Below are 12,933 nucleotides of genomic sequence, written 5' to 3'. Positions count from 1 at the left end.
AAAAAAATACGCCTACCTAAACTTTGGTTTCAATTAAAATGGCGGCTTTTTTCTTGAAAAATGTAAACAAACAAATTGTTTGACAGCTGAAGTACCTTGTGTTTGGATGTCAATCAACATGGCGACCGGTCGCAATATTGTAATTTAAGGCAAAGACAAAACTACTGTTGTCCTTTTTTACGTAGGATAACACCAATAAGTTAAAAAGAGATGACGATATATTTTTAAGTACCGATTTTTATGCCAGGTCCTCTCTTTATTCCTTTGTCAATGAGACGACCGGATCGACACTGTCAGTGTCAGTGTCACTACTGTCACTGTCAGTCTGTTGCCAAAACATTACACGTTACGTTACTCATTCGAGCAGATTTTATTTGTTTTGGCTCTAATTAAACCTCAATTAATCCAATTTTATCTATACAAAACCATTTATTTTCAATTCTGCACTTCATCCCACATCCCATTTATATTTCCACAACGGAAACTACAATTTAACATCGGTGTAACAGTGACATTTGTGCCGCTTGGCCGCTGATTATCAGTGATAGACTGATAGTGGATGTCTTCAGGGATCTGTTGTTGCAAGCCGCAGCATGTCGATGCGCAAGCGGAGCGGCTCGGGCTCCAAGCGGCACCTGAAGGAGAAGGTGGTGCAGATCTACGAGTCCTTCTTCCGAGGCGAGGACCTCACCAGCGACAACCCCACATTCTGGGATGAGTTCTTCCTGCTCAAGCCGAAGATACCGCAGCTGGAAGCTGAAATACAGAAACTGTCGCCGGAACAGCTGTTCAATATGAAAGAGCAAATCAATTTGTTAGTGGCTCAGTGTATTGAAATGCTGGGGCAGGAGCACCACATCAGGTAACCTTTATTCAATTTGAGATCCTTTCTGAGTATTTCATACAGAGTGCAATTTAATCAGTGATAGCAATAAATGAGTACCTACCTGAAATTCTGAACAATATCAGCTAAATAGTAATATGCAAAAGGTTGTTGGGTATACACTTAATATACTGTGGGTTTTTTTGTGAAATTGATAAACATGAATAGCATGGATTACTTAGAAAGAAAGAAAAAAAGAAAGCATACCTAAACATACGAAATTTATGGAACCTTCATTTATAAAAGCAATTTTTCGATTATTTAAACACACCTTCCAGGTTGGTGTTTGCGCTGCAGACCCTCAGTGCGCTGCTCATCACCATGTACCAGAAGGCAGCGCAGGACCCCTCCCTCAACCTCAAGGCGGTGCTCATTGGCGCCGAGCACGCTAATATGAGGATGCAGAAGCTGTTGGAGCATTGTCACACTTTATTATCAGGCAAGTTAAGAAAAAGTATTGGTATTTTTTAATTTCTACTTGCTAGTAATCTTTTTCTTTTGATCTATAACTAATGTTAGTTACTACAGAAAGGTAAAAACTAGTAGTAGAAAGTAACTAACTGTAGAAAGGCAAAGTGCTGAAACAAATACTATTAAATCATCATCTAGGCTTTATAGATAATATAATCGTATAATAGGAACAGCAACATACAAATTTATAAACAGCACTTCGTATGGTAGTGAGGTGACTGAATAATGTATATTTCATATTTATGACTCATCAAGTCATCATCATCATTACTGCCCTCTAGGAGCAATATTTTATTCATTGCCTGAAACATTTATATTTTGGTAGCCACAAATTCCTATCCTATTCCATTCCAAACTAACAACAACATAACTAACCCCTCAGGTGACGTAGCCGACAGCCTCAAGTCCATGGTGCTGAAGCTGCTCCTGGTCATCGTCACCGGCGCGGACGACATCGACGACAACCCGCTGGTGGACTACCTCATGCTGCACTGCCTCTTCGACCCGCTCGTGCAGCTGTTGTGCACTTCCACGGAGAGGCAGCAACATGGTGAGACACACATACATGTAACCTTAACCAATGACTAAAAGCATCAATCACTACCCATCACGTCCCCACTGCTGGGGCATGAAGAAGGAAGGATTTAGTGCGGGTTGGTGGACAAAATCTAGCATAAATTATGTATTAATATAGAGTGTCAGCTTCCTCCAAATTTCATAAAAGATAGCAAGTATGTTTCTTGTGAAAGAGTAACACACTTTCATCATCAATTCATCACCCAAAAATTATTTATCTCTTTATCTTGGTAGGATATTAAAATGTAAGAGTATGTAATGTTGCAGCATTCACGTGAAATGGTAGTAGGTAGTAGATTCTAAATTTGGACAATCAAGTTAGTACAGTTCCCCAAAATTGATAATGCGCATAGAAATCTTCGTCTTTGTTCGGTAACGGTCGTATTTCCCGAGCGTCCCGATTCAAACAAGGTGCAAAATCCAAGTGTATTGTTTAAGGCTCTTACGATTAAATGATTCGGATGTTTCCGGGAATACGACAGTTTGCGAAGATTTGCATGCGCATTATTAATATGGGAGAACTGTATTTTGTGTGTGCAATGCAGAGAGTAAACAGTCTTCTTTCAATCAACGATGAATGATGAATCCTCTCGTGTGGCAGGCTACGAGGTGCTGATGCTGCTGATGCTGCTGGTGGAGTACAAGCGGCAGGACGGGAACCCCTACGTCGTCAAGCTGTCCATCCTCGACGACGAGCTCGCGCTCAACGGGTATGATATCATGTGCTGCATAAGCTTTGTAACTTGTGTTAGTAGCTTTGTAACCAATATAACTTACATTGAATATTCTATCTATATCTCCCAGGTTCGGGCAAGTGATAACAGCCTCTCTCAACGACTTCGTGATGTGGACGTTCGGGGGCGCGGGCGGGGGCGGGGGCGGCGCGGCGGGCGGGGGGTGGCTGGCGTCGCTCACCAGCATGGTGGGCGGCATGTTCCTCGCGGGGGACGACGCGCCGCCCGCGCGCAGGGGGCAGAACGGGTGAGTCACACATCAAAACCATCAAATTATGGATAGCAAATTCCGTTTGGACCGGTTAGATTGTATTGCTATGAGGATTTCATTGGCTAAATGTCGATTTCTACTTAAGAACTTCAAGTCGCCTACCTGTGTCCTAAACTTCAGAGAATTTCTAATAGAGGGCGTGTATCCGATTTTGAAGGTATATAAAGTGTCACTAAAATGGAACAAAATATTATAAAAGCCATTGAAAATATGAAACTTGATTTCGATACAAAACTAAAAGAAATATCATCACGATTTGATAACATGGAGTCAAACTTAGCAAGTAGCATAAACCAAAATATCGATGAAAAATTTAACAATTTAAATGCCGAATTCGATGAGCTTAAACAGGAAAGTAAAGAGCAAGAGGCAAGGATTGACTACATAGAAAAGCATATTAGAATGAGAAACCTGCTAATTTTTGGTATAAAAGAAGAAGAAAAATCATACAATGAACTAGAATCCTTATTAATCGGTATTATGAAAGGAAACTTAGATGTAGAGTTAAAGCAAACCGAAATAGAGTTCGTAAAAAGGATTGGCCATAAAACTCAAAAATCAAGGCATATATTATTTGCGGTTACTACACTAGGCAAAAAAATAGAAATATTAAAAAACAAGAAAAAACTCAATGGAACTAACACATACATAAAAGAAGATTTTCCAAAGAAAATACAAGAACTAAGAAACTCATTACAGCCTCTCTTAAAGCAAGAAATAGAGCAAGGAAATAGAGCCATACTAAAATTTGATAAACTGGTCGTCATCGGCAAAAACACGCAAAAAAGACAGCTTTCACAAAGCCCATCACAAGGAACCAGTATAAATGAAAGTATAAAAAATTCAAACGCTACGAAGGAACCCAAATATAAGAAAACAAAACCATCTGAACCACATACTTCAAATAATAACTACCAACGAAGTATTTTATCATATGGCTCTACAACCAACAAAAACAGCCCAAGGACCTCTACCGAACCAATTAAGAAAGACAATACAATGAATTATTTAAAAGGACCGCATCCTTCACCACAAAATAAATCTGATAAGAACAATATGTCAAACACAAAATCTCCAATTACTACCAGTAATAATTAGCAATCACAAACTCAAACAAATACTGAAAATCACAAAATGGAAACGAGTAATAATATTTTAATTGGAACTTTAAATGTAAGAACACTAAAAGAGGAAGATAGACTAACGGAATTATGTATGGCTTTGGAGGAAATACAATGGGACATCTTTGGAATATCTGAAGTTAGAAGAGAGCACGAAAAATTGATAGAGTTAAAAAATGGATGTATCTTATATCACACTAGCTCAAACAAAAGTATTGGGGGAGTTGGATTTTTAATAAACAAATCAATGAAAAAGTATATTAATAACTACATGTCAATATATCTGATAGAGTCGCAGCATTAGACCTAACAATAGGAACAAGAAAAATGAGAATAATTCAAGTCTACGCCCCTACAGCTACCAACAGCAGCGATGAAGATATAGAAAAATTTTACTCACAAATTTCTGAAGCATACCCTGATAGCCAATCCCAAGAGGTATATATCATAGGAGATTTTAACAGCCACATAGGCAAACGACAAGAATGTGAAAATCATATTATGGGTCCTTACTACTACGGCCAACGAAATGACAGAGGGGAAAGACTTGTACTTTTCTGTCAAGAATTTGGACTAAAAATTACAAATAGCCTATTTAAAGCCAGGCAAGGTAAAATGTGGACGTGGCTTTCTCCTGATGGGAGCCAGCACCAGATCGATTTCATCCTTGCTAACAATACAAGGACATTAAAAAACGTGAAGGTTCTAACTAAGTTCAAGATAAATAGTGATCATAGACCGGTAATTGCATGTCTTTACACAAAACAACCAAGAAGAATTAAGTCCCATCCAAGAAGAATCATGCATTTTTCACCATTGGAAAAACACAAAGAACAGATAAAGAGCACAATGCATGGCGAAAACAACAAGTCGATGCAAACAATGTATGACCAGCTAGAAAACTTGCTACAACAATTGCAAGAAGAACTAAAAGTTGAAGACAAAAAACCTTTGAATACTATATTCACAGAAGAAACCAAAAAATTAATTCATGAAAGAGATAAACTTAAATGGAAAACTAACAAAAACAGATTGGAAAGAACTCAGTTCAGTAAAATACAAAAAGAAGCAAGATGTAGTATCCGGAAAGACCTGAAAACTCACAGCCTGAAAATAATCGAAGAAATTATGGGAACTACGGGATCAGTTAGAGAGATAGAGAAACAAAGATCGATAGGAAAAGAAATGATCTCTACAGTTCAGTTCAGTTTCTTTATTGCCATAAATTACATGTAGGTTGCTTAGATGTATGTACAAAACAGTGTAAATTAGTTTCAATGTAATTTTACCGCTTAGGGTGTAGCACAATATATTATTTATATTACATATTTTGAAAAAAATAGAATTAAGTTTGTAAATAAGTACATAAATTTTAGCACCATAAATAAACTAATTAATTTACAATTACATCATCTAGTTGTCTGAAAAGGTCAGATAAAAGACAAACACTGAATAAATATTTAAGTTTAAGGGTCGGCAATAGGCAATCGAGGGTTGGCATTGTCATAGAATTATGTAGTAAATGATGCTCTACAGCCTTGAATAAAATCACACCGGTAGTCGAAGAGTCTAGCTAGGTGCTGAATCATTCGAATTTAAGTAAAAGCTTATGGATAACTGTAAATTAAATTCAGAATATGACGAAAAACCAGTAAATGACACTCCCGTATTGTAACAACTGTGTCGTAATCATAAAGAATTTTCATATGATTTTTATCATATTATAAAGTTAAAGGCTTGGACTAGGCGCTAAATACCTTGTTTTTTAATAAACACACACTTATTTTGTGTAAATTAATCCCAAACTTGAGCAATTTTTTTCCCTCAAATCTTCATACAAATATCTATGGCGGTTTTCTGTGTTATAAAATCATAAACACAAGTGACGTTTGACTCAGTTGGCCGCTGGCCTCCAAAGAAGGGTCACGTCGGTTTAGGCAGCACTGACAGCTCGCGATCTTATCGTGTACAGATACAAAATCACTGCACATTGGTTGTCATTGCACTTTTTCAACTTTTATGACACCAACATAATTTGATTTGAAATTGAGGAAGCATAATTCTTCCAGTATATTCAATACATTAAATTAAATTAGATAGTGTGCAATATTCTCGTGACATTACAGTCTCGTAAAGGTCTGATGAGGAGCAGGAATATAGCGAATGGATCTAAGTGATGACAATACGCACGAACATTAGGTTAGGGATCAAAAATACAGTCTCTTGGTGCTGGTTGAGGTATGGTCTCGTGAGGATCTGATGAGGGCAGTAACACGGTGGTGGCTCAATTTTATTTCAAAGATGTTAATAGCTAAAAGCATCGAGTATGGGCTATTAAGTATGTTTTTCAGAGAGAGAGAAAGAGATTTTATTTTTCCTCTGGATGTGTTAGGTTTACTGGGTTTACTAAGTTCATTCTGTTAATGGCATCAAGTTGTTATGTGTTCATAAGTAATAATTATTTATTAACAAAATGCTGTTGGTTCTCCACGAAAATGTAAAAAAAAAAAAAAAAAAAAAATCGTAACGTAAAATTGTCAATGACGGAATTTCTTCTATAGACAGTAGCCACAAAAAAAACAAACGATAGATGGCGTGATTTGAAGATAAAGATACATTTATTCGACATATAGACAGCAACAACAAAAAAAATACAGATTTAAAGAAAACAAACACATACTTATACAAAACATCAAAGAAAAAAAAGGATACACATCAAAATAACTGGAAAAAATATAAGCCCCAATTTACTTGTGTGGGACAGGGAGTACCATAATATTTTTTTTGGGTTACTCCCCATCTATGCGAAATATCAGCTTGATATCTTTACCCGTTTCTGAGAAAAAGGGCGGTGACAGACGGACAACAAAGAGATCCTATAACGGTTGCTTTTTTTCTTTTGACGTTCGAAACCCTAAAATTAAGTAAAAATATTATGCTGCTACCAAAAAATGTACTTACAGGTATTGAAAAAGCGGTATATAGTACTAAACAAATTATAAACAAACAAAAAACCCGACTGCACGCTAAAAATATGAAAACAAGTCCCAATGTTAATGGAAAGTATCGTAGGCGGGGACCAGCAGAGGGTTCACCATTTAGCTGAATGTTACTTAGAAAACGGCCTTGAGTGGCGGTCAAGTTGGTCCCCGCCTGCGATACTTTCCATTAACATTGGGACTTGTTTTCATGTTTTTAGCGTACAGTCGGGTTTTTCGTTTGTTTATAATTGTATTTTTTTATTTGTAACTTTTTAGTTGTTTTTATTTTATGAAATTTTACGTCAGTAGTTCATGATCATTTTTTATTTCAATAATTTTGGTGTTGTTATTTAAATAACTTCAATATGCATATTTTTAAAATGTGAAAATCAAGCCCTTTCATTTGATACCTTACACGGCAAAGTTGAATTATTATTTTTTTGATCATCACGTTATGTCCTCTAGAGGGCGTTATGTTCATTTTAATGGAACGTCACATAGCCTATAACCATCGCGCCATCAATACTCTTCTAACAATACCTCATACATCAAAATCTATCAAGCCGTTTAGGCTACAGGAGGGAACAAAGAAACAGACAAACATACATACACACACACACGCACTCACGCCTTGTACTAATGTACTCCCTTGCGGGGTAGGCAGAGGTGCATTGCTGCACCCACTTTTCGCCAGAGTGTATGTTAGTCCCAATGTAATAGGGGGCGGGCCTATTGCCATTTTACGGGCACATCCAAGACCCGAGAACAAATATCTGTGTTTAAACAAATATCTGCCCCAGCCGGGAATCGAACCCGGGACCATCGGCTCAGTAGTCAGGGTCACTAACCACTACGCCATTCGGTCGTCTACATACATACAATCAAAAAACATTACCCTCCTCTTTCGGCAGTCCGGTAAAAAGGAGTAAGACAGGGGGTCATTCTGAACTTTTGCTCTACGAGTTTTGGAAATTAACTTTGTTGGACATGTGACTTTTTACCATGGAAAACGAATATTTTTTTTCGCGAATTTGCAAATCTCGTAGAACAAAAGTTGTTCAGAATGACCCCTTGAGTCATCCCCTTTTGGCTTAGTATAGCCCTTTTGCGACACTATGTATTTACTTTGCTTCGGGGTTCAGTTGGCTGGAGAATGCCCGAAACTTATTATCTACACTTTAATACTTGTAGTTACCTTTCTACAAGTAAATACCACATTTGTTTGAGAAAGCTAATCGGGTTCCGAGTATAGAGTAAAGTGGCACCCCTATTAATTTCTACTCTTTCCTGGTGCCTACCAGTGTAAGTAAGAATTATACTTACTTACCCTAAAATCACCCAAAATGTACTTGAACATAATTGTCAATAAAGTTGGCGAGTAAAAGTTTATCGACCCACTGTGCAAACTTACATGTGTGCGTGTCACTGCGTGTGCTGTGTGAAGAGCATTGAAAACCCAAAATTGGCGCGGCACGTCACCCTGTACGGGCCCTTAAAATATAGCTTACAATGCGACATAATTTCATAGATGCATTTTCAATTTTAATAACAATATAATCATGTTAAATAATGAAATAATTATTTGTATTTACAATTTACATTAAATTACACCAATTCATACAATAAAATCAATAAAAAAATTATATATACTTAATTAACTATATAATAAATCCTGATATCTTTAACATCTAAACTGTCAGATTATTTATTTAAATTACAAAATTCGTTGATGCTGTAGGGACAATTCACTAGCAAATATTCTTTTAGCCCATTGAAAAATTTAGTTCCTTGCAATGCCTTAAGTTCCTCCGGTAGGTTATTAAAAACTTTTATTGCCGCCAGCTTGACCGATCGAGAGTATGTGGCGGTTCTACTCTGTGGAACTTCTAAATCATATTTAAATTTCTCATTGAGTCGGTTGCTCGGGCCCTGCACTCTCGAAAGGAACTTCGCTGGATACCTCTTGATTAGCTTACATAGCTCAATGACATACAGTGCTGTGATTGTATGAATTTTTAATTTAATAAAAGACTCTCTGCAGGACTCCCTATTCGATTTCAAACCAGCCAGAATACGTACACAGCGTTTCTGAAGGAGAAAAATGTTTTCTATATGTACACTGCCACCCCATACTGCTAATCCATACAGGACTCTAGATTGGAAGAATGCAAAGTATGATTGAAGGCAAGCTCTGTTTGTAGAGATGTATGATAGAGATCTAAGGGCGTAGCAAAAGCTGCTTAGACGATTCACTAGCATCTCGATATGCTTTTTCCAGTTTAAATGCTCATCAATAACAATTCCCAGAAACTTGGCGTATGGTACACTTTCAATAATTGAGTCCCCTGTATCAATTACTAAATCACTTTTTTGAGCGTTATAGTTCCTGAAGTGAAGCATTTTTGTTTTGCTTATATTTGTTTTGAGATTTAGATTTTTAAACCATGATATTACATTTTTAATTGTCGTCGCAATAACATTCCCCATATCAATTTGTGCGTTTTTGTTGAATTTAAAAAAAACAGAAACATCATCCGCAAACATTATTACCTTATCATTGACAATATGAGGTAGATGATTCACATAGAGAAGGAACAAAATAGGACCCAATATGCTTCCTTGTGGCACACCCATTTGTATATTTGAAGACTTACCCCCTTATTCATAGAAAAGTTACAATACGTTTTAACTAATAAACTGTTTTGTCCCTCTCTGTCAAAGAACAAATTGTTCTTTGTTGGAGAGGGACAAAACAGTTTATTAGTTAAAACGTTTTGTAACTTCTCTATGAATAAGGGGGTTTGATTCTATCTTTTTTAAGGTTTTTTTGTCATCAAGGATATTTAGAATGACACTTTGTTCTCTATTTTCCAAGTATGACCTGAACCAGTCGTTTACGATACCTCGTACTCCATATCTATCCAAGATTGTGAGCATGGTATTATGTTCAACATGGTCAAAAGCCTTTGACAAGTCAAGCAGAACTGCAGAAACATTTTTCCTTGTGTCTAATGCTTCGGATACAAAGTCTGTTAAGTCAAATAGAGCATCGGTCGTGGAACATCCTTTCTGAAAACCAAACTGCTCTTTTGCCAGTATTTTATTTTCTACAAGGAACAATCTAAGTTTACTAGCCATAATCCCTTCATAAATTTTTGATAGAGTGATTAATAAAGAAACAGGTCGATAGTGGTTGACATTTAGTTAATCATCTTTCTTATGGATCGGTATTACGTTAGCTTTCTTTAATTTATTCGGAAATATCCCTGTAGACAGAGACATATTTACAAGAAAGAGCAATGGACCAGCGATAGCCTCAATTATATATTTAATGACTATTGCAGGTAAATTGTCGTACCCGCTTGACTTCTTGTTTTTCAAGTTCTTAACTGTCGCAAGAATATCTTCCATTTCCATCGGTCGTATAAACATCGAGGCAGTGACAAAAGGGGGTAGTTCTGGTAGAGCCTGAGAACTATCGATTTGCTTTTCGCTTTCACTTGATGTAGATGCAAAAAAATCACTGAAGAAATTTGGAGCCTCACTGATACATGCGATTTTTTTAGTACCATCATTTAATCCCACAAAATTATTGACTTCGAATGAGGAACTGCCCTTAATATTTTTGTTGATCAAATTCCAAGTGGCCTTTACCTTGTCCTCGGAATTTAAAATTTTTGTTTCGTTGTAAGACCGTTTAGCAAAATCAACAGCCCTCTTCAGTATTGCGCAATATCTTTTATAATGAGCATGCTGTTCTTTATTTGTGTTATGCTTTGCCTTAATAAACAAATCCCGTTTCGTTTCGCAGGACTTTCTTATTCCAGGCGTCATCCATCCAGTATCTCTACTTGTATATTTATTTTTCACCCTAATTTCAGGACAGTACTTCTCAAAAGCATTCGTTAATATGTTATGAAATATGTCAAATCCTATATTACAATCAGTTGCATTGTAAACCTTATCCCACGAAACAGAGAATAGAAACTGTTTAAGTCTTTCTAAGTTATCGGGTTTCAAATTTCTCGTTAGAATATAATAATTTAATTTCTGTTTAAACGGAATATCTAGATTTACATATTGCAGACTATGATCAGAGAGAGCGATTTCTATAACTTTTGCCCCGGTTAGCTCCACATTTGATATTATATTATCTATACAGGTTTGACTATGATGCGTAATGCGAGTAGGTTCATGAATTAGTTTTTTTAAGTTAAATGTCTCCAATAGGCTCAAAAACGCATTCGCCTCTGCATCAAGTATCAATGTATCCACATTAAAGTCCCCACAGATTATCATCTTACGGTTTTTATGTTTGTTGATCTTACACAATAAATCATCCATATTATTTATGAAGTTATCATTATATTTCGATTTTGGCCTATAAATACAAGTAATGTATGTTCCGTTTAAGTCAATTGCACACACCTCAAATATGTATGGAATGGACATTTCTTTTATTTTTGGCACCTCCTTGAATAACACATTTTCTCTCACAAAGATGCATACACCTCCTTTGCTTTTATTTTTTGTACGACAGAAACTAGATGCATATATAAATCCCGATATATTTATAAGTTGTAAATCTTCTTCTCTTTTATGGTGTTCAGAAATACAAAGGACTACAACTGTTTTACCTTCTTCACTGTTGAGCCAAACCTCCAACTGTGGTAATTTTGCTTGACTGAGGCTTTGTATGTTAATGTGCGCAATTTCACTACGATTTATTAAGTTTTTCGGGCGACCATTGGATGCTGGGGAAAATTAGCTGACGATTCATTTATCTCTGATTGTCCCTGAGTTAAACTTTCCTTGGATTGTTGCAGAATATCCTGCTTCTTGTTAAGTTCATCGTTGGTTTTACGTTTACTTAGGTGTTTGCCAAACAAATAATAGTATGGTATGGACCCAACTTTAAGCTTTTGCGATGACTTAGGAACCATTTTGGTTTTTAAATCCCTGTACACTAATTCTTTCGAAGGGGTTTCGTGCCGATGCATTTGTGATTTGTTTTTTAGTTTGTTAAGTAAATAAGGTATAGTACCTTTTTTATATTCTTTTACGGGTTTAATTGGTTTCAAATTTTTATGTTTGACACAGTTTATGAATTGAAGGTCATAATCCAAACTATCTATCTCTATATTTAGCTTAAAGCATAGAGTGTCACGGTCCATTTCATCAGCATCAATGAATTTTGCATATTTGTAATGTTTACATAATAATTTTACATAACGGTTTTGCATATCTGAGTTTATATATTCGCTATTTGCTATACTAAGGACCAAAACTCTGAATTTTTGCAATCTATACAAGGCATTACACAATTCAAAAACAAATTGATAGGGATCTTTATCATTTGATCCGAGAGACAAGACAATAATATCATTACTATTTGAATGTTTTATGATATTATCAACGCTGCTTAAAATATCTATAGCGGAGGCTTGAGGTTTGCTGTAACCAATAACAGCATACTTGTCATTCCATTTATTTTTTCTTGTCTCCCTTAATTTTTGTGACAATCCAAGGCACGTTTGATCCCCCAAGATTTGTATTTTATTTTTCTTGAACGTGGACGAATGAGCAATGTTTTTTTTGGTTACATTGATTTCTTGAGATTCCATAAATCCTATACTTTCATGCTCATTGGGTAATGGGTTGCGGTCGCACGGACTAATCTCTATCTCGTGACTTTTATGAATAAATAAGTCATTACCGTTCCCTTTCTCTTGCAATTCTTGGATTCTTCTGACATTTTTATCATAAGCCTCTATCTCTGAATAGGATATGGAAGTTTCTTTTGGCGCAACTTGAGTGGGTGATTCATTTGATATCGATCGACTCCTTTTGTCTTGTGATACGAGTTCCTGAGTTAAGTTTAATTCATTTGATAGAA

General features: G+C 36.2%; 1 protein-coding gene across 1 annotated transcript in view; it reads left to right on the top strand.

The window, feature by feature from the left end:
* Positions 1–327: 327 nt before the first annotated feature.
* LOC105389316 (armadillo-like helical domain-containing protein 3) overlaps positions 328–12,933 on the top strand; it is a 30,825-nt gene continuing 18,219 nt past the window's right edge. The window contains exons 1-5 of the mRNA XM_048629438.1: positions 328–862; positions 1,162–1,322; positions 1,737–1,904; positions 2,532–2,640; positions 2,735–2,911. Coding sequence (XP_048485395.1) covers positions 594–862; positions 1,162–1,322; positions 1,737–1,904; positions 2,532–2,640; positions 2,735–2,911 — 884 coding nt within the window. The 5' untranslated portion in view covers positions 328–593. The remainder of the gene's footprint in view (positions 863–1,161; positions 1,323–1,736; positions 1,905–2,531; positions 2,641–2,734; positions 2,912–12,933) is intronic.

The sequence above is a fragment of the Plutella xylostella genome, chromosome 23 (genome assembly GCF_932276165.1).
Source record: "Plutella xylostella chromosome 23, ilPluXylo3.1, whole genome shotgun sequence".
Taxonomy (NCBI): Eukaryota; Metazoa; Arthropoda; class Insecta; order Lepidoptera; family Plutellidae; genus Plutella; species Plutella xylostella.
The sequence above is the reverse complement of the archived record's forward strand: the minus strand, read 5'-3'. Positions and strand labels throughout refer to the sequence as shown.